The sequence below is a fragment of the Canis aureus genome, chromosome 16 (genome assembly GCF_053574225.1).
Source record: "Canis aureus isolate CA01 chromosome 16, VMU_Caureus_v.1.0, whole genome shotgun sequence".
In the NCBI taxonomy this organism is placed as follows: domain Eukaryota; kingdom Metazoa; phylum Chordata; class Mammalia; order Carnivora; family Canidae; genus Canis; species Canis aureus.
In genome coordinates this window covers 38,021,985-38,049,028 of record NC_135626.1, presented here as the reverse complement: position 1 = coordinate 38,049,028, position 27,044 = coordinate 38,021,985, and the positions used below count along the sequence as shown (strand labels likewise).

Here is a 27,044-nt window from a genome sequence, read left to right as displayed (position 1 = left end):
TGGCACCAGAAGGAAGAGAGTATTGTCTGCCTACTTGTGTGGGCAGTATATCTTTAGGTGACTGTGGTTTTGAAGAAGAGGAACACTTGTGGATCATGGTTGACCCTTGACCATTTAATGTTTATTGGGCTGAAAGTCACAGGCTGCTTGTGACAGGTGGTACCAATGCGAGAGGAAGGGTTTAAAGGAAATGGGCCCATCCTGCCTTCCCCTCTTTGAGTGCATGGTTTAAGATTAACCATCTCCATTGTGCATCCTGGCTGAAGGACTCTTCAGTGGTATGCTTCGAGCTTCCAATACCTTTTTTTTTTTTTTTTTTTGAAGATTGCCTTCCTATCTGCCCACCAGTTCTAGGATCTTTAACCGCCTCATGCCCAGGCAGTGTGAATTAGCCGAGTCTTGTTTGATAGGAGGAAGATGTTTGATTGGAAGTCTTGAAGCAAACCCTCCCTTAGACCAAAGACCCCTAAAGCAGCAGGAGGGTGAGGGGAAATATGGAGTCTAAACCCCTCGTCACCTATCTATCATAAATTTTAATTGTAATATTGGAAGATACAGGAAACTATATAAGACCATGCTGGTAGGATATAATGAACCCAGGTAATTTGGGAATAACATTTGGCTGTATTTGATATATCCAGGTGCCCTAACTTAACAGCTTGGTTCTCCAGCAAAGAACATGCTTCTCTAAACTGGCCGTCTCACTTGAGACAAACTCTGCCTGCCAGAAACTACCATTTGAGGCAAGTGAGTTTTCTGCATGAAGAGCTTCTGCAGCTCCCCTTCACGAGGCAAGTCTACCTGTTTGTCCATTTTTATTAGGAACATCAGATCTGCATCTCTGAAGGCTTTGACCCTTAAGATGGTCAGTAAGAACCTCTCAGCTGAGTCTGAGTGAATCTTTGGAGCCCAACAGAGTTACACTTAATTTTCCGCAAGAGAAAAATGTGTTGGATAAGCTCACATGTGAGGTATTAAGAGAAATTCCATATTGTGCTGCTTCTGACTCTGCCTCATGGGTTGAGTAAGGCCTCGGTGGAGTTTGGTTCAAAGGTGTTGAGTGTCTGCTTCCTCAGCCAAGGTGTCTCACTGCCCTTTTAGGGAAAACACCATGAACAGCCAGAACTGTGTCAATCAAGTCTATTTTCTGTTTTTCAGCATCTTGTTTTGAAGAATTGGGGTGGGAAAATGGTAGATGAGATTCAAAGTAAAGGAAAGAATCAGTTCTAGAACTGGGGCACTTTGCTTCAGGTACAGGCATCTGTCCCAAATATGTAGCAACACCTCCCTCACATATGTGAGTAGGTTCACTTTTCCTCTCCATCCAGTGAACTCCACACCTTCCTCACTGCAAGGAGGGCTTCTGCCTACCAGGCACCTACCCAGAGTCACCCAGATGGGGATTGGCATCCCTCACAGAACCACCAGTGCTTCTGGGCATGGCTTTCACCAGGGCAAGGGCTGGAAGGCAGTAAATGAGAATCCCTACCCCATGAAGAGATGGGACAAGAGAGGTGTCCAGACACATACCCTTTCTCTTCTGCCATACCCAAAGAACCCAGGGAAATCTTTGAAGCGATGACTTTTTTATTAAAGTAGAAGAAATCTTTGCCCCACTAAGTTTTGCTTGTCACTATTGCTTACTACTAACTTTCACTAATTCAAATCTGTGTCACACTGCTGCTCACACATATACATGTGTTTCTTACCTTAGCCTAACCCTTCTCAGCCCCTGGAGTCATTACTTCTGTTTTGTTTTTCTTTCTTTTCTTTTTTTTTCTCTTTTTCTTTTTTCTTTTTTTAATGGCACTAGTAAATGACAACCGAAAGTCTTAGGAAATCCTAACCTGAAAAGGAGTCTTTAACTGGCAAGGTTTGATTAATACTTTACCTGCCCACCCCCTCTCCCCCTACACCCCCAAAGACTTGAATGATTTTCTTTCCTAGTGCTATATGATAGACCTGTAAAAAGTGAAACCTTTGCTGCTGCTTTTCTGGGTTTACATATTTTTTTCCTGCCCTTAATAATTTCTTACCTGTGCTTCTCTGATGACTGTTACTTTCTAATAAGTGCAGGAAGGAGGTGAGCCTGAGATTGTTTCTCTGACTCCCCTCCTCACCCTACCCCCAAACTACATGCTAACCTCTAACACACACAAGACCAGGAGCCGGGACTCAGCAGAAGCTGTGTGGGTGTTTTCTCATATGCTGCCACCGTTGCTGTGGGAGCTGGCCCCTGAGGGCCTGTGACTTCCCAGGACGAAGGGTTCCAAGCTACTGTTGGTAGGGGAGAAAAAGGCCTTCTGCATCTGCCTTTCTCCGTTCCTGTTTAATGACTCAGCCTTTAGCCTCCTCCCACCCTAGCTGCCTCCTTTTTCCTATCTGGAACTGTTTCCAGGTCACCTGCCTAGTGCAGTTCCTGGCCGCTCTCCCCAGCCTTGCCCACCTTCTGGTGACACTGAGAGCACAGACCTGTGCAGAGTTCAGACAGCAGGGAGGACAACCTCTGCCCATTGGACTCTGCCTGAGGACGCAGATGGGTGGGCAAATGGTGCTGGGAGAGAAATTCTTACCTTCAAACCAGGCTGTTTCATCCCTGCACTGACCCCCTCTGACGCCTCTTCCCCTGAGGGGACAGAAGGCAGAGGATGGTTGAATGGCAGGGTCTGATCCCAGACTTGCTGTGGCCTAAGCCTCCTTCAGCTCTGCTTTGGAGTGCTTCAGTGCGTGAGAACTGCTGCTTGCTTGTTTCTCCACTAGGCCTGCACCAGCACTCAGCTGGTCCCTGCGGCTGACACACAGTCCCCGACTTGGTGACTGAACACCAGGCTCCATTAGCTGTCCAAGTGACTGCTTCCACCCGATACTTTTGGCGCTTGAGGATGGGGGGGAGGGAGGGTTATTTAAAATCCAAGGTGGCAGTAGAGGATTCCTTTTGCTTTAAAATCTTTGGACTAAAAGAAAAATGTTTTTTATATATAAATATATAAAGTAAATTGTTATGTAACTATTACTGTTTCCTGTATGTTCTAATTTTGTTTATGATGTAATTAAAGGAAATAAGCTGTGAAGACTTTTCATTTTGCTGTGGAAATAGCCTGACTCGGAGCTGTGATTCTTAACTTCCTTGAACCCTAGAACTACAAAGGCTCCTGAGGCTGAATGAAGGCACTTCTTTTTGGCATCCTTATATTTTTTTAAAGATTTATTTATTTATTTATTTATTCATGAGAGACACACACAGAGAGAGAGAGAGAGAGAGACAGGCAGAGGGAGAAGCAGGCTCCACGCAGGGAGCCCTACATGGGACTCGATCCCCGGTCTCCAGAATCATGCCCTGGACTGAAGGCAACGCTAAACCACTGAGCCATCGGGGCTGCCCAGCATCCTTATATTTTTAAAATATTCTTTAACCAGTACCCTTATTAATTATTTTAATAGGCTTAATAGCCTTTAATACCCTGAACACCTGTCTCTAAGAAAAACAGAAAACATAATATAAATTAATATAAATCAGAGTTTCTAAAAACCTTTGTTTTAATTCATTTGACAGCAGCAGTTCAACTGAGTCCCCTGTGAGAGCATTGCCCTCACCTTGACTAGGAAGGAATGATGATAGACTAGTATAATGGTTAAAACAACTCCAAGCCAGATTGCCTGACTTCCATCCGAATAACCTTGGCCAGTTGACCCTTCTGTCTCCGTTCTTCATTGGTAAAATGAGGATAACAGTACCTACTTTTTTAGAGAATGAAGATTAAAAAGATAATGACAACATGGTAGATACTTGTTACCTGCTTTTTTGCCCTTCGTGTCAACAAAGTTCAGTATCTAGCCTGTGCAAGAGGCTCCCGGGTTGAGACACATACACAAAGGTTAATCCAGTAGGGTTCCTGTCCTTTTGGTGGAGATGAGCAGTGGAGCCAAAACAGCAACCTGAATTTCAGTCTGAAGTTAACCACCCTGTCGTGAAACACCCGTGGGGAGCCCTATGGAAGTATAGGCCACATGTGATCAGTGCTGAGATAAATGATCAATAAGGAATTAAACAGATCTTTTTAAGAGGGCATCTTGGCTTGTCTTCCACTCCATACATGTGAGTTTTCTGTTTTCGTGTTTGAAATTTCTTTTTTTAAGACTTTATATATATATATATATATATATATATATATATATATATATATATATATATTTTTTTTTTTTTTTTTTTTTAGAGAGAGAGAGAAAATCTCCAGCAGACTCCCACTGAATGCAGAGCACCAACCTGGGGCTCAGTCTCACAACCCTGTGATTATGACCTGAGCCAAAATCAAGAGTTGGAGACCCAACCAACTGAGCCACCCTGGTGCTCCTCAGTGTTTGAGATTTTTAATAATATTCCGAGGGGGGGCACCTGGTGGCTCAGTCGGTTGAGTGTCTGCCTTTGGCTCAGGTCATGATCCCAGGGTCCTGGGATGGAGCCCACATCAGGCTCCCTACTCAGCAGGGAGTCTTCTGCTCCCCCTGTCCCCCCATGCCCACTCATGCTCGCTCTCTCTCTCTCTCATAAATAAGATCTTAATAAAATAAAATTCCCTACCCTAAATAGTTCTCTCTTTACTTCATCCCTTTAAAAAAAAAAGATTTTATTTTTAAGTAATCTCAACGTTCAACGTGGGGCTGGAACTTATGACTCGAGATTAAGAGTCGCATGCTCCACCAACTAAGCCAACCAGATGCCCCTGCATTCTCACTTTTTAAAACAGTTAATTTAATATAAAATTGGTTTTCTACATGGAAAAGGATACGCAAAAAAAAAAAAATCAGTTTCAGGTCAATTATTGACCTAAAAGTGAAATGCAAAATTAAAATTTTAATTTTGCAAAATATGCATAGGAAATTATGACTTTAACATACGGAAAGATTTCTTAAGACCTAAAATACCACTACATTATTTTAAGATTTATTTATTTTAGAGAGCATGAGCAGGAGGGGCAGAGGGGGAGAGAGAAGTAGACTCCCCACTGATCAGGGATCCCCATGCAGGGCTCGATTCCAGGACCCCAGGATTATAACCCAAGCAGAAAGCAGATGCTTAACCTGACTAAGCCACCCTGGAGCTCTAAGTCTCTAGAAGTTTTAAATAAGCATAGTAATTTGATAGTTGAATGGGCTTTTTAGAGGCTCGGTGCCCACACTAGTTGGAAAAAAGAAAAAATCCAGCCAGATTAATCTATTCCTCTGAGACTCCATCCCTTGCTCTAGTCTATAGTTTAAGGAGAGAACATTTCCCCAAGAGGACCAAAACACCCAGAAAGTTTATAAGCATTGAACAATACATTAAATATATATGTTCCTTTAAAAATTAACTTTTAATTTCAAGAAAAAGAAGAGGTGAATACAATTTTAAATTAACAGGAGTTGATGCACCCAGTGTTTAGGCAGCACTGCTTGGGGCAAAGGTGCCTTTTCCATATTGGCAGGTTTCATGCCTCACAGGCTTGGCCAGCTGAGCAGAAAGAGATGTGAGCCTGAGGGCTGCTCCCTGTCTCTCTAGGGGTAGGATGTGACGCTGCACCTGGAGCCTGATGAAGCAGCTGAGGATTTAAACCAGGCTTCTGGTGAACATGGGGCCCCAGAGAACCAGGCTGGCATCAGTCTCCAACTCTTGCAGTGGGATGTCCCTGGGCCTAGGTGAGAACCAGGTAGTAGCCATCTGGATTCTGCACTGCAAGCAGTGAAAAGAGCACCACTGGGATAAGACTGGCCAGCTACCACCTCTGCCGCTCCCAAACCAAGCAGCCTGCAGGGCATTGGCCATACCCACGTGTTCCTCCCCCAACTGAATCTCCGTCTTGAGGAAACCTCCCTCTATTCTGTAGGAGGGATAGAGGGCAAGCATCTGAATAACCAGAACCACAAGCCAACTGGTCTGGTGCTCTGTGCCTGGTGATGCCCAGAAGCATCTCCTGCCTTATAGGATTGGGGGGGGGGGGTGCAGAAGAGACCCTCTTAATAAATGCCCTGACAGGGATCCCTGAGTGGCTCAGCAGTTGAGCGTCTGCCTTTGGCTCAGGGTGTGATTCCCCGGGTCCCCGGATCGAGTTCCGCATCAGGCTCCCTGCATGGAGCCTGCTTCTCCCTCTGCCTGTGTCTCTGTCTCTCTCTCTCTGTGTCTCTCATGAATAAATAAAAATCTTTAAAAAAAATAATAAATCCCCGGACATAGAAACTGGAACATTTCTTCCCTCGTGAAGATGCATTTATTCAGGGTTTTCTTCCTGAGCAGTAAATAGTTGCCTTGCAGCTATATGAATCTGTCCCTTTGACATCAACAAAGCTGGCACTCAGATGTTTACTAGTTGATTGGGACACAGCACACACTGCACCCCACTGCCAGCATATACATACCTTCGAGGAATCTTAATCTTTCTAGGTTCTGCCAGACACAATTCTCTCTAAAACCCCTACCTTTTTTAACCACAGCCACAAAGTATGATTCATCCTTGAGATTCTGAACCACCTGCAAGGGAGGAGGGGTCACTAAGACAATTCTGTTCTCAGAGCCAAACAGAATAAGCCAGGGCAGGAAGAGGGAAACTGGGCCGGAGGTGGAAGAGTGATCAAGGCCCTTGTGGGGCCTGACTGAGAATCATGACTTATTTACCTGGTCGCTGAGGAGAATGAGGATGCCCCGAGGGCCCTGGTGGAAGAGGTGGTGGATCTGATTGGCTGGGAGGGCCAAGAGCTCAGCCAGTTTCCCCATCAGCTCCACAGCACTGAGTTCATCTAGAGGGATCTCTTGATAAAAGCCTGGGGGTGTGGGCAGCACAGGGCAGGGATCAGTGGGGTGCCCTTTACTGGGAAGGAGAGTGCAAGGTGATAGCCTCTTGGGGGACAGACTCAGGAAGGAATAAAGAAGGAAAGAGGCTTATAAATCCACTTAATCCTCACCTATTCCTCAGCTTTGGGGAGGCCTCAGACTGTAGGGAGCCCCAATTTAAAAAGGTGAGACACCTACATATGAATGGCTGAAACCCAAATACAATAAGATTACAATGTTCTAAACCTACATATTAACAGAATGACAAAGTCAGACAGGGTTGGGGAGTAGAACATGAAAGAATAAACCTAGGATACATCTTGGAAGGAGAAGACTAATCTGGTCATGGAAGACACGGGAATGCCAAGGAGGGCATCCTTGGATCCCAGGAATGATGGAGTATCATCCTCTCCTTAGGCCAGAAAAGGTTTAATGCAGCTACACCTGGATCTCTTGCCTTCTGGAAACAGAGGCCAGACCCTCACCTGAGTCATGGTTCTTAGGAACCTCATTCTCTCGCCTCGAGGCCTCCTGCGCCACATACAAAGTCAGCCGGTGACGAATGGGTCTGGATCAGAAAAACAGTTTACATATCAACACTTCCTACCTAAATTAACAGCCCCCATCCCTAGCTGGGGAGGAGGGGAATCCCACTCCTCCCAGGTCTCCAGGGAGATCACCACGAATTTAATGAATGCTGGGCCCTGGGAGAAGAGAAGATGAGAAAAATTCATCTCTATCCTCCGAGTAATGCAAGTGAGATGGCTACAGAAAAAGATCGCAGGACCTAACTTTTCAGCGCATCCCTGCCAGCCTTGCTCTGTGACCTCAGGTCACTGTCCTTGGGCCTGAGTTCCTTCCTCTTTAAAAAGAGGGTGTGGGACTAAGTGGTCCTTAAGGTACCTTCCAGCTTGAACATGCCATGAGACACAACCATTAGCTGAGTTGGTAAACGCCACTACAGAGGAAAAGGGCTCCTGGTTGGCAGTACCCAGCACCTGGCTCTAAGAGCATTGAAAAGGCGGATCCCATCGGCAGCCCCGCAGATCTGGATAAGGTCCTGGCGGGTAAGCTTCAGCAGATCAGTGCCTGCAGAATCAGACAGGACCAGATTGGGGGAAAGAGGCCTGGGATCAAGGGTGGCAAAGGACACAATCCAACATCAGTCTACAAATAGCCTTAAGTATGTGCAGACATGGGGATCAAACTTGGGATTCAAATCCCAGTTTTGCCATTTGCTTCTTAGCTCTGTGTCTTGGGGCAACTTACTTAACCTCTCTGAGCCCTATCCTCATGGGTACTATATAAATTACATGGGATAATACAGAAGAGAGCCTTGCAGGCATAGTGCCTGGCAACTTTCAGTCCTAAATAGAAGTCAGCTGAAGAACACACAGCAAGCCAGGCCATAGGCAGATCCCTGTGTGAGTGTCCTGCCCTCAGTCCCCTACAGGTAAGGTCCCTGCCAGACCCCAGCCTCACCAGTGAAATTGGCCAGCACCCGGCAGTAGCTGGAGAACCGGTGCTGGTGCAACCACTGCTGCGTCTCCAGGATGGAGGCTCCAGGGTTCAGATCCTGAGGCATAAAGAGGGCAGTCCTGGTATCACCGGGGGCCTAGGGACTGAGAGCAAGGGGTAGGAGCAACGCAGCCCTGCCCTTGGGGGCCGCCAGTCTGAAAGCACTCAGGAGGCTCAGCCTGCCGGTGGCAAGTGCCCAGTCCTCTGTGGCCATACAAGCTCTGTCCGCCAGGGGGCAGGGCCACCCCACTCTGGAGGGTGAAGCCCGAGAAGGCTCTGGGATAGAGGTGGGGGGGATCGGAAAAGCAAGACGCACCTCAGCCGGGCTGCCCCCCAAGGCGTCCAAGGCGAACGGTGGGGAGGAGCAGAGCCTGTGGGGGAGCAGAGAGTCGGCAACGCGGCCAGCCCCGCTCCCCCCGCCCCCTCCTTCCCTGGCCTGCAGAGCTTGTTGGGTCACCCCGCGTATAACCCGAAGGGCACAGGGCTGAGCCTCCTCCCCTCCGCCGCACCCCCAGCCCGGCCCCTCCCCGGACCGCTGAGCTGAGGCGCTCTCCGCTTCACGCTCGCCCCCCCGGGGCTGGGAGGTGCCCTCCCAGCTCACCTCTCCGGGGACAGGAGCTTGCAGGAGTGGGGAGAGGTCAGAGCAAGAGGGCTGAGAGGCGAGTAGGGCCCAGTGCCGGGGTCCGGCCACGGCGAGCACTGTGGGGAACAAGCCACAGGGGTCAGCCTCGGCGCTCCTCAGCCCTTCCGTGAGAGCGGACAGGGGCCTGCGCCGGGCCAGGCGTGGTCCCTGCCCCAGGAGGCCCTGACAAGCAGACCAGACTCCCCTGGAAGCAGGAGAGAACACTAGCCGAGGCCTGGCTGCGGGAGCGGGCAAAGCTTGCAGGAGCAGCTGGCCAGCAGCAGCGCGGCAGGGAGCGAGCCGGGAGCGGGGTGGCCCGGCAGAGGGGGCAGCAGGTAGGTGGGGCCACGGCAGGTGCAGGTGCGGGAGAGAGCCCCGAGGCTGCAAGGCGTTAGCGCCGAGTCTCCAGCAGACGGTGCAGCTCGTCCTTGCAAGGAAACAGGTGGAGTCACAGGGCACTGTGATGATCCTGGAGCAGCCACAGCCCTCGGGCCTCAATTTCCCCACGTGTACAATAAGGATGTCTCCTCCAAACCCCTCTCTGGCCCCCACCACCTCGTGGCACCTGCACAAACACCGTCCTCTCACAGGCGGCCTGATACTTGTCTCTCTCCTGCAGGGGCTGCTTCTCTATCTTCTCCCGGTCCGTTTTCAGTTTGCGGTCAGCTCCTTTGGGCTACAGGAGAGTGACAAGGAAAACTCAGCGGCACCCCCTTCACCTGCCCACTGCTCGTTACAGAAGAGGCTCTAGAACGAGCTCCAGCCCCATCCCTCCGTGTAGAGAGAGAAAGAAGGGGACTGCAGGCTGGCATCCGCCCAGCCAACCAAGCAAGGGTGATAGTCCTGAGAAGGATGGGAAGGGACCTGCCTGTACCTTGAACACCTTGATGAGGCAGCCAGCTGAGTGCAGGTGCTCAGGGGGAAGTTCCTTGTCCCTGGGCTTGAAAGTGTCAATCTGGAGGCGGAAGGGGACGCCTTTCTCCCCACCTTTTTTCCGAGGAGTGAACTCAGTGCTGATACAGTGAACCTGAAGTGAAGAAGAAGCAAAGAGAAAGCAGGGTGACTGCAGGTCCCACCCACATTCAAGAAAGTCCACTTAAAACCTGTTACCTGGGGCAGCCCGGGTGGCTCAGTGGTTTAGTGCCGCCTTCAGCCCAGGGTGTGATCCTGGAGACCCGGGATTGAGTCCCATGTTGGGTTCCCTGCATGGAGCCTGCTTCTCCCTTGGCCTCTGTCTCTCTCTCTGTCACTCATGAATGAGTAAATAAATTAAAAAAAAAAAAAAAAACTGTTACCTGCTTGTCACCTGTCAGCCTTTTACTGCAGCAACTTTCCATCCCCAACTAAAATTTCTTCTGAATGCATGACTTTATTAGGTTCTTTCCCTTGCTCAAAATTCTTCAGTAGCTCCCCACGGTTCTGGGCCGAGAAGCAAAGTTCCTGACTCGCATTTGAGCACGTTAAAAAGTCAAGTCAAGCCTTTCTGTGAGGCTGCTCTCTCTCACCCATCAGTGAACACACTGACCCACCTAGCCAGCCTAATTATGGCCCCCAATACACTTGCACAGTGCTCCCTAGAATCTTCTACCTGGAAAGCAATGCCTTCTCTCATCTAAGCCAAAACATCACATTCCAGGGTGGAGTTGCCAGTTAAAATACAGGCTACTCAGTTAAATTTGAATTTCAGATAAACAAATAATTTTTTCGTATATATATGTCCCAAATATTTCATGGGATATTCTTTTCCCCACCCCATGGGTCATTCTTATACTAAAAAGTTTTTTATCTAAAATTCAAATTTCACTGAGTGTCCTGTATTTTATTTGCTAAATAGAACAGTCTATTCCAGGAAGCCTTCCCACCCTGCCACTCCACACAGCTTGTGGCCTCTGTGTACTGCCTGGCAGATCTTCCCCTCTGTTTACCTTCACTGCCCACTATAGTCCTCCCACAATCTTTTTTTTTTTTTAAGATTTTATTTATTTATTCATGAAGACACAGAGAGAAGCAGAGACATAGGCAGAGGGAGAAGCAGGCTTCCTGTGGGGAGCCCAATGCAGGACTCGATCCCAGGACCCAGGGATCACGCCCTGAGCCAAAGGCAGATGCTCAACCACTGAGTCACCCAGGTGCCCCAGGTCTCCCACAATCTTGCGAAGAACAGTTAAAGGATCTTACTTGACAGGTGGGGAAACAAAGATCATGTGACCTGGGCAAGGTCCCACTAAGAAGGGGGGAAGTGAAATTGTACCACATCCACCTGACCTCCCCTCCAGTCCAGGTGCTTAGACCATGATGAACACTCAAAAGAGGGACACACAGGTAACTTTTGACAATACTGTTGGATTATAAAGGGAAACCTATTCAACCTAGAAAAGATGGAGGACTCTGCCTCAGAGTAAGGAATACATCCCTGTTAACACTCAAGGATCCTTTCTTCCTTCCTTTTCTCTGGGCAAGAAAAAGGGGGAAAAGTACAGTAAGTTGTATACATACACATGTTGTTTTTATCCAACGGACATCAAACTTTAAATGCAAGTTTGTCTTCTACTTTCTCTTTACTTATAGGAAAGCAGTTTCTTTTATCATGTTCTGGCTACATAATTTCCAGTATACATCTGCAGTCAAACTTAGGTAAAAGTCAATCTTCTTCCAACGGATGCTTTGATTGTTTAAAATCTTTGAATATGAGAAAGAACGCTGCTATGAAGAGCTAGTCAATATATCTTTGTGTACTTATTGAACACTGCTGTCAGATAAATTTCTTGATATGGAACCACTAGGGGGTGGGTGCCTGGGTGGCTCAGTGGGTTAGACGTCTGACTCTTGGTTTCAGTTCAGGTCATGATCTCAGGGTCTTTTTTTTTTTTTTTTTTTTAAGATTTTATTTATTTATGGGCAGCCCGGGTGGCTCAGCGTTTTAGTGCCACCTTCAGCCCAGGGTGTGGTCCTGGAGACCAGGGATGAAGTCCCATGTCAGGCTCCCTGCATAAAATCTTTTAAAAAATTGTATGTATAAAAAAGAAAGAAAAGAAATGGAATGACTAGTTAAAAGACTAGGAACCCAAAATTTAATAAATTTTGCCCAAGTGCCACTCTACCCACAGAATGAGTACACTAATCTGCATTCTCAGGATATGAGGGTGTCGGGATCCCTGGGTGGCACAGCGGTTTGGCGCCTGCCTTTGGCCCGGGGCACGATCCTGGAGACCCGGGATCGAATCCCACGTCGGGCTCCCGGTGCATGGAGCCTGCTTCTCCCTCTCCCTGTGTCTCTGCCTCTCTCTCTCAGTATGTGACTATCATAAATAAATAAAAATTAAAAAATACATGAAAATAAAATATTAGGGATCCCTGGGTGGCGCAGCGGTTTAGCGCCTGCCTTTGGCCCAGGGCGCGATCCTGGAGACCCGGGATCGAATCCTACGTCGGGCTCCCGGTGCATGGAGCCTGCTTCTCCCTCTGCCTGTGTCTCTGCCTCTCTGTCTCTCTCTGTGTGACTATCATGAATAAATAAATAATCTTTAAAAAAAAAAAAAGGATATGAGGGTGTCTGTTTCCCCAAACTTCACCAATAAGAACCTTTTTTATATGTAATTTTAATTAGCATTTTCTGAGGTTGAACTCTCTACAATGATTGGCAGTTTATATCCTTCGTGTATAAAATGTCTGCTTATATCCTTGGCCTATTTTTCTATTGAGCTTTCATCTATTTTTTTCTTTTTTTTTAAGATTTTATTTATTCATTCATGAGAGACACAGAGAGAGAGAGAGGCAGAGGCACGAGCAGAGGGAGAAGCAGGCTCCATGCAGGGAGCCTGATGTGGGTCTCGATCTTGGGACTCCAGGATCATGCCCCGGGCCAAAGGCAGGTGCTACACCACGGAGCCACCAGGGATGCCCCTCATCTATTTTTTCTTATTGATACATGAGAACTTTTTATATATCGAGGATATTATGCATTATATGTCACATATGGCAATTATTTTTTCCCATTTGATGTCTTCTTTTAATTTTGCCTATGTATTGCAGACCATTACTTTTTATGAAGCTAAGTTCTGTTCTGAGTTTCCTAGCTTCTTTCATTGCTTCAAGGTTTAACAAATCCTTCCCTGCAATGAGATTCAATAAACATTTAGCCATATCTGGGGCAGCCCGGGTGGCTCAGTGGTTTAGCACTGCCTTTGGCCCAAGGCGTGATCCTAGAGTCCCGGGATCAAGTCCCATGACTGGCTCCCTGCTTGGATCCTGCTTCTCCCTCTGCCTGTGCCTCTGCCTTTCTCTGTGTGTGTGTGTGTCTCTCATAAATAAATAAATAAAATCTTAAAAGTAAAAATAAACATTTAGCCATATCTGATCTTCAAGGTGCTTTCTGTAAGCAGTTTGTTCTTACTGTTCCCTCACCCCAACCCGAACTCATCTTCCTTTCCCAGCTACCACCCCCATCTGACTTCCGGCCTCCTCCCAGTCCCAGCTTCAGACTCACTTGCAAAAAGAGGGAGGTCCTCTTGGTTGGGTCCCAATTAAACTCCACCATGTTGAGTTGTGAGGGCAGCACTCGGGGTTCTATCACTCCCACAGACAGCGGCACATCTGCAGGCACAAGGTGGCAAGTAGGGAGCAAGGCTCAGCCCTCCCCATCCACAAGGCCTTCTGAGCCAGAAAGTGGCCCTGAAGAGTCTCTGGTCCCTCCCCATTCACCGATGTCCAGGATGCGGTCCCCTGGCCGGCTCCACCTCCACCCATCCAGCTGTTGCTGCTCTGTGTACTGCAGGCGTCGGTCATGGAAAACCACACGTACCACACTCTGTGGGCACAGAAGAGCATGGCTCACAGGTCAGAGGGTGCCTGGGCATTTGGGAACCAGTTCCCACAGCTGGGGCAGGCCAACCATCCCGCCCTCCTCACCCCACCTTGCTTCCTGCCGTCCGGGGACAGAAGAACTTAGATCACTAGGTCTGTGTCCAGATGCCCACCTCTCCCCCACAAGCTGTGAAACTAGGGAAGTAACTTAGAGGTCCTGAGCCTCAGTTTCCTTATCTGTAAGATGGGGGAGTGAATCCCTTCCCACTCCTCGTCACTCTACTTATTTTTTTTTCTTGCTGCACTTTTCAAATTGCAATTGGTAAATCAATTTGTCATTGCATAAAATTTGTGTAATCACATGTTTGTCTCAGTAGAATGCAAGCTCCCTGAGGAAGGGAACCACATCTGTTTCTTTACTGTTGCATCCCTAGCTCACAGAACGATTTCTGGCAATGCATGGGAGCTAAATATATAATTTTTTTGAGAGAAGGAATACTGTATGTGAATAATGCTATGTAAATGTATTTCTAAATCCCAGATCTGCTACTTATATGTCCTTGAGATTAACCTCTCTGCGCCTCTCCTCAGCAATTCCTCCCTACCACCGTGCTGCTGTGAAGGTCAAGTTACAAGGTGAGGGTTACATGGAGAGGGTTTTAACTTGACAGTGACATCACAGCGATGACACTGGCTTCCTGCCCAGCGGGACAGTCATACCCAGCCCTTGCCAGTTCAGGAAGGGGATGCATTTACCTTCAAGAGCCGGGCCCACTGGGTGGCATCACTCAGCTTGGGACTGCAGAGCATCCGCACCTCATAGGACTGGCCTGGGAGAGGTCAAGGGGATGTGTGAGCCCCACTGGGGTAGAGATGGAGCCTGTCCACCCCCATCTCACACTGCGACCCAGCTCCAGAGCTCGCTGCCCCGCTGAGCCCTTCCCTTCCCCAGGCCCCACGTACCCTGGTTCAAGTAGGTGAGGGTCTCTTCCTGCTGCTTCACAGCTGGGGACGTGGCTGCACAGAGCACGTACTGGAATGTGGGGCAGGGAGGCTCAGAGCTGGGGATGTTGTGCAGCTCTTCCTGCTTCAGGTATGGCAAGGGCAGGGACTCCCTGCCGGGAACAGGAGAGCATTGGTGGCTTTCTGCCCCGTCCACCTCATTCCCTATGGGGCTCTGCTGCTCTCAGCCAGACCTTCTGGGGAACCAAAGGCTTCTGTAGCAGGCACTCCAGAAGCAGCCAGGGCCTCAGAGTCCCCGGTTCAACTCTCTGGCTTCTGGGAGACCTCCTTTAAGGGGCAAATTCCAGATCCTACTAAACATCTCCAAGAATCAGCTGTCAATTACTTGTTTGCAATCTCAGGGCTTGTCTGATACCAAGTAAATGCCCAACAAAAGTGCCTCAAGAGGGTGGGTGGTCAGGGTGTTTTGAGATGTTCCAGGATCCACTAACCATATGACCACTTCTCTTCTCCAAAAGGAACCCAGGCACAGGAAGCCCATCTCCCTCCTCTATCTGTCCATGCAACTCAGACCAGGACCTTCCCTAGAGGCTGGGGGAAGGGGTTCTGGCCCTTACCTGAGCAAGCCACTTGGTGGCCCTGGGTACAGTTCCCCGGGACTGGGCCACAGGTGATCTGGCTGGTTGTGCCAAAACAACATCTTGGGAGAGGGAGAAAGGCCAGCTGTGTGACAGAGAGCTCAGCCTGGGTTGGGCTGGACCCACTGGACTGTCCACTTGGGGCCCCAGCCTTTATACACAGAAGCAAACTCACAAAAGGGTGGGGCAAGGCCAGGAACCTTCTATTGGCTAAGCACCCAGGGCTTTAGAAACCACAGGACCTATCAGGCAGCCCAGGCAAGGGGAACCAAGAAATGGCATCCCCAGAGCTCTCCACCAATCGTTAACTCAAAGGGGAAATGGTGGTGCCACAAAACAAAGTGCCAGGGATGGACAACCATTCCCCACCACTCCCCAAGAAGCTTAGGGACAAGGAGGGGCAGGCTTGGGCTTCGAGACTGGCCCCAGATCCATAAGCCATGTAGAGTCCTGGAGCCCCACAGGCCTGGGCCCTTCACACGACCCTGTGAGAGGAGCCTGACTGCTCCAGGGGACAGGACAAGTAGACACACGGAATCACATGGACCTACAAAGGGCCTTTACTCTCACTGGCCTCCCCTTCCCCCCATCCCCCCGCCACAGGTGTAAGAAAGCAGGACACCTGTCCTTTTTCTGAGGGCTGCATGGCTAGGGGACTATGGTTTACAGAACAGTCCAGCTTGCTGTGGAAACAACTCTGGGTGGTGCTAGGAGGGGGAGCTCGTGTGTGGGGAGGAGGGCTGTGCCTGGGAATGCCCCCTCCCAGGGCAGTAGAAGGACAGAAGTCCCAGTCTGGTGATGGCTTTGCTCCTCCTCTGCCTGGTGGCTTGAGGCAGACTGTGTTTATGGACAAATAAGGTCTGCCTGGGGGACGGCTTCTTCCCCACACTCAGCCTCTGTTGTCACTGTACACAGACAGCCCAGGCCCCCTATGCCCACCCCACCCACACTACTGTGTTTGGTATAAACAGACCAAGGTCTTGCAAAAAGCAGACACAGCCTCTAAAGATGTGACAGAAAGAAAGAAAGAAAGAAAGAAAGAAAGAAAGAAAGAAAGAAAGAAAGAAAGAGAGAAAGAGAGAAAGAGAGAAAGAGAGAAAGGAAGGAAGGAAGGAAGGAAGGAAAGAAAGAAAGAAAGAAAGAAAGAAAGAAAGAAAAGAAAGAAAGAGAAAGAAAGAAAGAAAGAAAGAAAGAAAAGAAAGAAAAAAAGAAAGAAAAAAGAAAGAAAGGAAAGAAAGAAAAAAAGAAAGAAAAAAGAAAAAAGATAGAAAGATAGAAATGATGTGGCCTGACCTCATGTGACCCTAGCTAACTAGGCTTTGTGATTCTGGGGGAGAAAGAAAGCCAAAGAGTACCCCCCTCCCCAACACCAGGCAGGGCACCTCCATTTCCAGGTACCTAGCTCTTGGTCCTCTACATGCTTTCTCCTCCCATGAAGCCAGACAAAATGGAAGGGGGGAGAAAAGGGGGTTGGGAACATGCCTGCCAATAGGGACCAAAGAAGCCTGAAGCCCCAAGATCCCCATGATAAGATCCCCAAGACTTTGAGAACCCACCCAGAGTTGGACTCAAGGCCAGAAGGCCCCCACAAAACCCTCCAAGGTTGGACAGAGCAGGATTCCAGGAAGGCCAGGGGAAGGGGAGTAGGAGGGGATCCAACAGGGCTTGGCCCTGGCCTAAGGTGAGCAGGGAGTAGGGGCAGTGGGGGTGGGCAGAAGAGATGAGCAGGTGAGTGGAGGCTTGTTATAGGGGCAGAGGTAGAAAAGGTAGAGGCTGGTATGGGCCTCCTATGAGGACACTGTGAAGAGCTGGTCAGGGGAGTAGGTGCGACTCCAGTTCCAGAACCCAATCCCCCACCACTCGGCCTCTACCCCCAAAGCTCTCTGTATTTCCCCCTTCTCCCCTGAGGCTGCCTCTCCCCAGCTCTCTTGGCTACTCCCTCCTGCCACCCATCTCAGAGTCTCTGTGCTCTGTCCCCATGCAGATGGTGTTGGGCCTGTTCCTGGTTTTCTTTGGCTCTCTCTCTCTAAGGCAAAAAAAGCCGGGCTCGAGGCAGATGGAGCCTGGCCAGTCACAGCCCCCACCTCACTCTCACTGCGCCCTCTGTGCCAGCACAGCACAGGGTCGAATGACCCATCCTCGGGCCAGAGGGGCCTTAAGAAACTTCTGGCCCAGGTCCCCCACTCTCAGAGAAGTCTCAGGCCCTAGGAGGTGCAAGGTGTGAGGCTCCTCAAAGCAGGGGCACTTTCGGCATGTTACCTTCCTGAACTCACTTTCTTCCTCTGTAAAATAGTGAGGAGGCCTCTCTCCTATTCAGTGTGGTAGCGAGGATTAAAGGAAATTCTATGCAGTTGCATCTGATCCCAGGGTTGTTTTTTTTTTTTAAATTCATGAGAGACACAGATAGAGGCAGAGACACAGGCAGAGGGAGAAGCAGGCTCCCTGGGGAGAGTCTGATGAGAGACTCAATCCCAGGACTCCCGGATCACGACCTGAGCAGAAGACAGACGTTCAACCTACTGAGCCACCTGGGAGCCCCTAATCCCTGATCCCAAGGCTTAAGCCTCAGAGGCTCCATTGGGGTGGTGGCAGACACCACCAAGGACCCTCAGTGTCCCCACAAGAGCCCAGTCCTGGGAGATACAGACATAACTGTCCCAGAAACTATCCCCCTCCACACACACACACACAGATCATTTCAGAGAGAATTTGTGAGGGAGATTTTTTTTTTTTTTAATGGATTTTTCCCCACCCCAATCGCTCTGTCATTTTCTATGCCATGGATAACCCAACCCTAATAATAATACCCTTTGGGTTCCCTAATGTGAGGAAGCAAATTTTTAGCTGTAAAAATTGCTGAGAAATAACAATTGAGCGTCCTTCTCCTGGGACCAAAATGTTTTGTTCTGTTTTGTTTTCTATCCCCAGGCAACATTCCAACCTGGAGAGTTGGAGCAAGGAAGAGGGGCTGGGAGACATGTTCCTCATCTATCCATCCATGCGGTCATCCAACAAATGTTATGGAGTGCCTACAAGGCTGGAGCCTGCCTCCCTCTCCCTCTCTCTCTCTCTCACTAGGGAGACACAGGCTCCGTGCAGGGACCCGGGGCAGAGTCCTCGGTGGACGGAATCTTGCCCCATCCAGGGCTCAGGCACCTCCTGCTGCCTCCACTACCCCGAAAGAGTCCTGGGTCCTAGAGGCACCTGGGTGGCTCAGTGGTTGAGCATCTGCCTTTGGCTCAGGACCTGATCCAGGGCCTGGGATCGAGTCCCGCATTTGGGCTCCACGCCCGGGAGTCTGGTTTCCCTCTGCTATGCCTCTGTGTTTCTCATGAATAAATAAAATCTTAAAAAAAAAAAAAAAAGGGGGTCTTGGTCATAAGCTGTCAGCTAAATGATTTTTTTTTCATGTGTCAGTACTTTTAATGTTGTATACATCAAATTATAGTAAAAAGATGACTATAAACAACATGCAGCCCCTCTATTTTCATGAACAGCACAACAGATTACAGTAAACCAAGTTTATATTCCACCATCAAGTGTGGTTCTCCCATTAGTTCACTTTGTGACGGGTCATTAGGAGTATCTTCAAATCCAATAGTCTCATCATTACCCCTTAAAATATCCAATGAAAGGTTTGAGCTTGGAAGAAATGGAAGACGCTGAACCTGCTGCACTGCCTTGAATTCCATTTGTAATTTTAGTGGAGCAAACAGACCCTGGATGTTTCTTAGTGTAGAAAAATTCATTTTATCTTGGTTGAGCTGGAAATTTTTTTCTGATAATTCAAGAGGATGACTGGGCAAAAGTTCATTTTTCACACAAGGCAGACCTTTTCGAAGAAGATCATGCTGTTCGAAAGGTCCACTTGCTGAAAGTTCAGTAACGGGAATACTGTCCTTCAGCTGAGATCCAAGTCCTCTGGCATTCATCTTCACTTGCTCTGTCACCTAAATGATTTTAAAAAGGAACCTGGGCACCCTGGCTGGCTCAGCGGTTTAGCGCCGCCTTCAGCCCGGAGCCTGATCCTAGACACCCCGGATCGAGTCCCACGTCGGGCTCCCTGTGTGGAGCCTGCTTCTCCCTCTGCCTGTGTCTCTGCCTCTCTCTTTCTGTCTTTCATGAATAAATAATCTTTTTTTAAAATTTGCTAAATTAATAAATAAATAGGAACGTGGCAGTCCCCGTGTGGTCTGCGAGCCTGTGTACACGAACGCCCCCACCTGGCGAGGCCGCGGGGTCCTGGAGCCCAGCTCCGCGCGGAGGGGCGCCCCCTAGAGTTAAGACAGTGCCCGGGCGTGACTCTGAGCCCCCATCCTTTTTGCTCCCGAGCCTCCCTCTCTGTCACCAGGAGTCTCACCTTGGAAAAAGTACGTTCTGTTCACTTCAAACGGACTGTTTGCTTCTTAGCTTTCTTGCAGCCCAGCCAACCGGTGCTTATGTTCTCCATGTCCTTTCTCTGCCCTTCTCCAAATCCCTCAGAGTGGGCATCTGACATGCTGTTTATTCTTTGAGCACTTGGTCCAATGTCTGTTTTCCCATCAGAGCAGGAAGCCCCTTGAGGGTAGGGACTAAGAAGCGTGCCAGAGTTGGGGTTACGAGTATGTGTCTTGGGCGCCTGGGTGGTTCAGTCAGTTGCCCATCTGCCATCAGCTTGGGTCATGATCCCAGGGTCCTGGGATGGAACCCAGTGGGGCTCCCTGCCCAGCTGAGACTCTGCTTCTCCCTTTCCTGCTCCCCTGTTTGTGCTCTCTCTCTCCGTGTCAAATAAATAAAATCTTAAAAAAAAAAAAAAAAAGTATGTGTCTTGAGATAGACTCTGAGTTCAAGCACTACTGTGTGGCTTTGGGCAAATAACAACCTTTCTGAGCTTCATGTGGCTGGCAACTTCTAAAAAGGGGCTGATGAGAACCTCTAAGCCATATGGCTAGAGTGAAAACCGATTGAGATAACAATTGAGCCCTTACTAAATGTAGCTGTATCTTTCTCTATGCATCCCCAGTGCCTAGTACATCATATGGGTTTATTTATTTAACATTTATAAGTAAAGAGAGTCCTTATTTAATAAACTGCTCAGTACAACTATAGAGTGCTTTTCAACAGATCTACCTTCTAAGGTAGTTTGCAGGGTTTTTTTTTTTTTCTGTTATTCCCTTATCATCTTCCATTCAGTATACAGATGGAGATACTGAGGCTCAGAGAGGTTAAGTAGCTATCTCAAGGTCACACAGCTGACAGGAGAGGATAGAGGATAGAGTCAGGATTTGAACCCTGGCCCTCTGGGTCACAGTCCCTGCTCTTAATCATGGTACTATGCCCCACTCTGCTTGATAAATATGTATGGAATTTTAAAAATGAATCTCCAGGCAACATTCCAACCCGGAGAGCTAAAGAATGAAGCCTACCCCTCCCCCTAAGAAAGAGGGCTGATGGGGGAAGCGTTTCTCATTTATGAATTCATTCATTCACTCATTCAACAAGTCCCAAAGAAGAATCCCACCCAGCAACCTGGATTCCAGGCATGGCAGTGACCTGGGGCTTTTCTGAGCCCTGGCTCTCCAGTCCAAAATGGGGACAAAATACTTCCCACTCCACTCCTGGGCCATGAACCCTGAGGATGAGTAATAGGAATGACAGTAGCGGGGCTGCGGTGGTTTTCATAGATGAGGGGGAGGGGCAGGGTAGGCTAATGATGGAAATGGGGGCAGGAAGCAGGGGCAGGAAGCAGGACCTGTGGTCTCAGCAGGAGTGCCAGCCTCAGGGGTCCTGCCTGATTTGGGAATTCCCTTGGGTTGCTTAGCCTGTAGCCTGCGGAGGCTGCAGCAAGGAGGGAAAGAAAGGCATTACTGACCAGAGAAGCAGCTTTCCCTGAGGATTTAGTGATGTCTGATCCAGGGAGGAGGAGGCCCAGTCCCGCTACCCACTCTATCCATCCCATGAAGTAAGATGATCCCCATTTATGGACTAGGAAACCAGAGGGATGCAGGTTGTCCAAGTTAATGAACTAGTAAAGAATGAGCTGGAACCTGAGTCACCTCACACCTGCCGTCCACCCAGGCCAAGACACAGGACTGCTTCCTGTCCATCCGCATGGTGAAGCCTTTGGCCAGAGGACCCCAAAAGCTCACTATTCCAGCTCTTTGTTTCCATTTTGCTGCCTTTGGGATCCAGCGGAGTCTCCCTAAGACACAGGAATGACTGAGCCACTCCCCAGGGGAGAACCTCTGCCCCCATTGTTCTCAGCACCATTCTCAAGCTGGGCTATGGAAACCCCTGGGGAACCATGGTCCATCTTCCAGGGTATCATTAGCACAGAACAGTTAGTGCTTAAAATCAGTTTTTCTGGCAGGAAAACCAGCATGGATATTCTTGGAGTCAAATGCAAGGCTTGCAGAAACATTTAATATAGAGCCATGTATCTAAATTCCTTTCGAGTTCTGACTGAACCACTTTGCCTCCTCTCCCGCCCCTTCCTCCAACCCCCAACCTCACTCCCATGCCTCCAGTGGACTGCTGGATTGCTCAGCTGGGCTCCAGTGAGCGTGCTTGAGAAGCCACTTTTCATAGGAAAATCCATTCCGGGTTCAGCACTCAGGGCTGTCTGTCCACTCTCATCCATTTCTTTTTAAGATTTTTATTTTTATTTTTAAAGAGAGATACAGAGAGAGGCAGAGACATAGAGGGAGAAGCAGGCTCCATGCAGGGAACCTGATGTGGGACTCGATCTTGATCTCGGGACTCCAGGATCACACCCTGAGCTGAAGGCAGATGCTCAACCGCTGAGCCACCCAGGCGTCCCATGGATCAGGATTTACATGAAGGCTTTCAGTGCAAGGCTCAGGTGTCCCTGGTGCCCAGAGCCACTTGAGGCTCCTCATAGGACCTCATGGTGTAGATGTGTCAAATGTAGGGGCACCTGGGTAGCTCAGTCAGTTAAGCATCTTTGGCTCAGGTGCTGATCTCAGGGTCTCTGGATGGAGTTGGGCTCCCTGCTCAGGGGGGAGCCTGCTTCTTCTCCCTTTCCCACTGCCTCTGCTTGTGCTCTCTCTCTCAAATAATTATATAAAATCTTTTTTTAAGATTTTATTTATTTATCCATTAGAGACATAAAGAGAGACACAGGCAGAGGGAGAAGCAGGCTCCATGCAGGGAACCTGACAAGGGACCCAATCCCAGGTCCCTGGGATCATGACCTGAGCCAAAAGCAGATGCTCAACCACTGAGTCATCCAGGCATCCCAATTAAATAAAATCTTTTAAAAAAATAGATGTGTCAAACGTAGGCCTTCAAAGACCCCACCTAGACGCCCCTCCCTGAAGGCCACCCCTGCGCTGTTTTCTGTGCAATCTGTAGGGGGCAATCTGTAGGGGACTCAGGCTGGCCCCCAGGCTCTCCAGGGTTGCTTCAGCTGGGTCTAGACTCTCTCAGCCCGCCTCTCCCTCTCCGGAGGACAAGTTAGCAAGCTGGACCCTGAGGGAGAAGTTAAAGGCAGTCTCCATTGTTTCTGCCTCAACTCGGCCTTGGCATCACCACCCTCACGCTTCTTCAGCATCGCAAGCCAGAGTCACCCTCACCTCTAGTATCTGGATCCAGCTGCTTCCAGACTTCATCCTCCCTCTTTTTCACAACCTTTCTACAACCTTCCGCCCCAGTCTGTGCCTGGGCCACTCTGCACCAAAGATCCTCCGTAAGGGTCTGGGGGCCCTTCATTGTTTACCTCTCCAAAATTCTAACCCCTAACAGCACCCTCCTCTACCAGTCTACTGGGTTCCACCTCCTTGGCTCACCCCAAAGTGATGACATTGCTGTTACCTTGGTAACAGATGCTTTGTGAGTGGGTAGGGGGAATGGACTAGTGAAAGCAAGCTGTGGCTTCAGGGCACCATCAGAGCCCTGGGAGGTAGTGAGGTGGGGGTGGGGACAAACTGGTACAGGGCCCTGGGAGGGTGCAGCCAGGGGCTGTGACTCCTGACCCCATGACTCTTGTCCACCCTATGGCCCCAGCCCCAAGAAAAAAAAAAAAAAAACAACAGAATAGAAGGGGCCCCTGGGTGGCTCAGGTCATGATCCTGGGGTCCTGGGATCAAGTCCCACTTTGGGCTCCTTGCTCAGTGAGGAGTCTGCTTCTCCCTCTTCCTCTGCCTCTCCCTGTACTTGGGCTGTCTCTCTCTCAAATAAATAAATAAAATCAAAGAAAGAAGAAAGAAAGAAAGAAAGAAAGAAAGAAAGAAAGAAAGAAAGAAAGAAAGAAAGAAAGAAAGAAAGAAAGAAAGAAAAAAGGAGATCTCTTTCAAGAAGATCTCTTCATGGAAGAGACGGAAATAACCCCAATGCCACTATCCCACTCACATGAGAACATGTCTCCTGGACAGCCTCAGCTTGGCTGGGGAGGGGGGGTAGGGATTGCACACACTGGAGCCCATGTTGTTCCCCTCCAGGGAGCCTGGGGCACAGAGAGAGGGAACAGCTCACCCAGAGTGTGTTAGGGACAGTGCCACGGGCAGTGGGAGGGCGGCTCTATGCCAGTGTCCCGAGCTCCAGGGGTTGGTGGCAGCAGGGAGTAGTAGAAGGGCTCTCCTCCAGCCCCTGGGGACCTGGCTGTCCCAGATGCCACAGCCAGGAAGTGTGTCAGGCACTTGCGTAAGAGCCTTCTATATTTCCATAAAATCATAATTACCGATGCCTGCCATAGGCCTTTGTTCATTAGAGCAGTATCTGTCTCTGGGGCCTCGGTGGGCCAGCAGGGTGAGGTAGGGGAGATTGGGCAAGGCCAGGCCTCTCACCGTGTTCCCTGCATCCCCAGCCCCACCGAGCCTGGGCCCTCTTCCTCTCCCCAGCTGGGAGATGAGAACCGGACTTGAGCTCAACCATGACAGACTCCTTCACCCTAGGAGCTCCAATTCTAAAGCTGGAGAGAGAGACCAGCCACTCATGTCTTCAGCTTGGGCTGTCCTTGGCAACCCGTGGGGGCAGAGGCTTGAACTGAAGATGAGAGAAAATAGGTCGGTCCTTATGGAAGGAGAAGCCATCCCTGCCATCAGAGAATCTGAGTAGAGGAATCCTGGGAGTCATTCAGGCCAGGGGTTCTTAGTCTTTTGGGGATCTTAGATTCTCTGAGGAGAAGGTGAAAGCTCTAGACTACCCCCCAGAAAATGCTTATTCTCCAACATTTTACATAGCTTCAGGGGATTCATGAACTCCCTGAAGCTCACCTACAACCTCAAGATTAAGTATCTCTAAATAAGTAAATAGGATAGATGATAGATAGATGGATAGATAGATGATAAAGACTATTATGTCCTTACTCTGTCCACCTCTTTACATATGTTAACTCACTTAGTCCTCAAAAGAACACTAAGAGATATACAATTATTGCCCCCATTCTACTCCAACTCCCTATTTCAACCTAATCTACTACTCCAATTGTGCTAATCGAAAAAGAAGGAAAACAAAGTCCCTTCAGAGACTGATAGGTCTCTGCCCAAGGTCTCAGGACAGGAAGAAAAGTTCAGGCCAGGATGAGAACCAGTCTTTCTTCATGTGCTGGATATTGTGTTGCCTGCAGATCTGGAGTCATCCAGTCCCTCCCTCTGTCCCCAAGCTCCCAAGAGCCTAGCACCCACTTTCACTCATTCCGCAGTCCCATTAAGAGGCACCTGCAAGTTCTATTATGACTTCAGGTCTAGGGAGCCCTCCTGGGGTGACTGTTACCTACCCTTTTATAGCATCTTGCCCTTGGTTCTGCCCACTCCTCATCTCTGCCCTCTAACTCTGAGATGGGATCATGTTCCTTCTCCAGAAGCTAGCCTGGCTAACTCCTGCCCTGTCCCCAGTCACTGCAGTGGGCGTTGTCAGCACTGAAGCAATGACTCAGACTTAGTTCATGAAAGACTGCTCTGAAACACGAAGGCTGCAGGCCAGAAAGGACATCCAGAGGTCATGAGATGCAGCCCCCTGTCTCCTCCACCTCTGCCCCATCTTGAGCTATTGATGCCTATGCCAGATGGGCCCCAGGGCCCACCAACTTCCCTGGCTTTCCTGGGTCACCAGGAGCGCTGCTTCCCCTGGGAATTTTTCCCTAAGTCTAGTCAGAATCTCCTTTGGAGGTGGTTCCCACATGAATTAACAGGAAAGTGAAAGAGGAAGCCGTTTCTTCTCTCTATCCCAGGGAAAGCCCTGGGAAGGGACCAATCTCTCAGAAGAAAGGAGGGAAGAAAGAAAACAACTTGCCCTGTCATCTTCCCTGGGCGAAGGGGAGCTACCTCAGTCATTCTTCTCATGGAAAGGTAGATATTACCTCTGTGTTGCTAATGAAAAAATCAAGGCTTTAAATGGTTTTGGTCCCTACCCAAGATCACACAATTAATTCATGATTATACGGGTATTAGAGTCTAAGAAACTCAGAATCTCTGCTCTTTGGGGGGAAACAGGCATACCTCCCCTCAGGAGGTCTCCAGCACAGAAAAGGCCCCTGTTCGCTCCCACCCAGGCTAGATGGAGGGCCTAATGGCCCTACCTCAGGGTGCGTCAAGCACTCCTATGTCTGAGTGCCCAGGGAGGGATGTTGGGCTAATCTGGGCTGGGCCAGAGGGAAGATGGCAGCCCTCACCTCAGAGGGCATTGGCAGAAGGCTGGCTAATGAATGGGCCTTTGGGGAGACTGGTCTGAGGGCTGAGGCCAGGATCCTTCGAATCTCCTTTCAGGAAAGCTAGTCAGTCAGGTTCAGAGTCAGTCTGCAGCTGATGTCGGTGGATCCGGAGGGGGAGGGGACTAAGCCCCCACAACCACAAACCCTCACTTCTGCCCGTGTCCTACTTCTGCTACTGGCAAATAAATCTCTACTCCTGCACACAGTAACCTGAGCAGTGCTCCAATGGTGAGCTCACTCTGGGAGGACAGAGATGGCATGAATGGCTATATGCAAGGGCCAGCAGGAGAGAGGCCACAGGGCTCAGCCTCTGTTCCCTAGAGCTGCCATAAAGGCAGAACCTTCTCGAGTGCCACCACACCCCCACCCCCTGCCATCGTATCACCCAGACTTCGATCCAGAAGTTTCTCCAACCACAGCAAAGGAAGGATTCCTTCAACCTCCAACCTACCTTCCTTTCTTTGGACAGGCCAAGAGATAAAGCTAGACTTTTGGTCAGGGCCAAAAGGGGCAGGGAGAAGGCTGGCGGTAAGGGAGGACTCGGGGAAATGGCAAGTAAGCAACATGCATAAAGAGGTACCTTTGGGCCAAGTGGACAGAGGGCAACCTGGAGAGTAAGAACCGTCTTCCCTCCACCTCTCCCAACCTCCCCCCTCCCCATCTAACTCTATTTGTAGTAGGATCTCTAGGAGGAGAACGTGTCTTGAAGAGTTTTGGGGACCTTAGGTATGGAGACTGAGGCCTCTTCTCTGCTGAATTCCAAACACCAAGCCTGGAAAGGAAGACAGTTGTCTTGCTTTCCATCCACTAAGGAGGGACTGTCAGGCTTGGCCTTTGACGTTTGATGTTCAATTGTCCTCTCCCTGCTTGAGGAGCAGAGTCCTCTCCTTGAGGACTATGAGGACATCCCCTCATAGTCCAGGGATGTGTATACTTGGAGTCCTCAAGGCAGAGGCGATCCAGTTAATGGGGCAGAAGGGTCCACATTCTTCCACGACTTCGCTCTCAGAAAGTCCTAACTTGGATCTGACTCTCAACTATGCTTCTGCA

General features: G+C 49.4%; 2 protein-coding genes and 1 pseudogene across 5 annotated transcripts in view; 1 reads left to right on the top strand and 2 right to left on the bottom strand.

Annotated features, from left to right (window-relative positions):
- The window catches only part of FBXL20 (F-box and leucine rich repeat protein 20), a 115,329-nt gene extending 105,132 nt beyond the window's left edge, over positions 1 to 10,197 (top strand). The window contains exon 16 of the mRNA XM_077853058.1: positions 9,562 to 10,197. The gene's annotated coding sequence lies outside the window, so the exon portion shown is untranslated. The remainder of the gene's footprint in view (positions 1 to 9,561) is intronic.
- Positions 5,327 to 15,486, bottom strand: LOC144286519 (transcription factor CP2-like protein 1). 4 transcript variants are annotated; one of them, XM_077853054.1, is made up of 15 exons: positions 15,326 to 15,486; positions 14,709 to 14,860; positions 14,502 to 14,575; positions 13,644 to 13,749; positions 13,429 to 13,535; positions 9,817 to 9,969; positions 9,508 to 9,618; positions 8,922 to 9,019; positions 8,637 to 8,691; positions 8,285 to 8,378; positions 7,801 to 7,891; positions 7,288 to 7,370; positions 6,647 to 6,792; positions 6,451 to 6,502; positions 5,327 to 6,155 (listed from the first exon to the last, which is right to left on the bottom strand). In XM_077853054.1, the coding sequence occupies exons 1-15, from the start codon at positions 15,406 to 15,408 to the stop codon at positions 6,052 to 6,054; spliced, it is 1,509 nt and encodes a 502-aa protein (XP_077709180.1). In that variant the 5' UTR covers positions 15,409 to 15,486; the 3' UTR covers positions 5,327 to 6,051. The 4 variants fall into 4 exon arrangements, with proteins under 4 accessions (XP_077709180.1, XP_077709181.1, XP_077709179.1 ...); XM_077853055.1 differs by having other exon boundaries at positions 5,327 to 5,707; XM_077853053.1 differs by having other exon boundaries at positions 5,327 to 6,502.
- A 3,258-nt stretch (positions 15,487 to 18,744) lies between these two features.
- Positions 18,745 to 19,312, bottom strand: LOC144286517 (proteasome maturation protein pseudogene; annotated as a pseudogene).
- Positions 19,313 to 27,044: the final 7,732 nt, after the last annotated feature.

What these genes read in the sequence shown, in the direction of transcription:
- LOC144286519 (XM_077853053.1), bottom strand. Translation starts at nt 15,408, where the DNA reads ATGTTGTTTTGGCACAACCAGCCAGATCACCTGTGGCCCAGTCCCGGG. An exon ending in AGTGGGCCCGGCTCTTGAAG is followed by an intron (nt 13,750 to 14,501) that starts GTAAATGCATCC and finishes CTGTGCCCACAG; the next exon opens with AGTGTGGTACGTGTGGTTTT. An exon ending in GGTGCTGGCCAATTTCACTG is followed by an intron (nt 7,892 to 8,284) that starts GTGAGGCTGGGG and finishes CTGATTCTGCAG; the next exon opens with GCACTGATCTGCTGAAGCTT.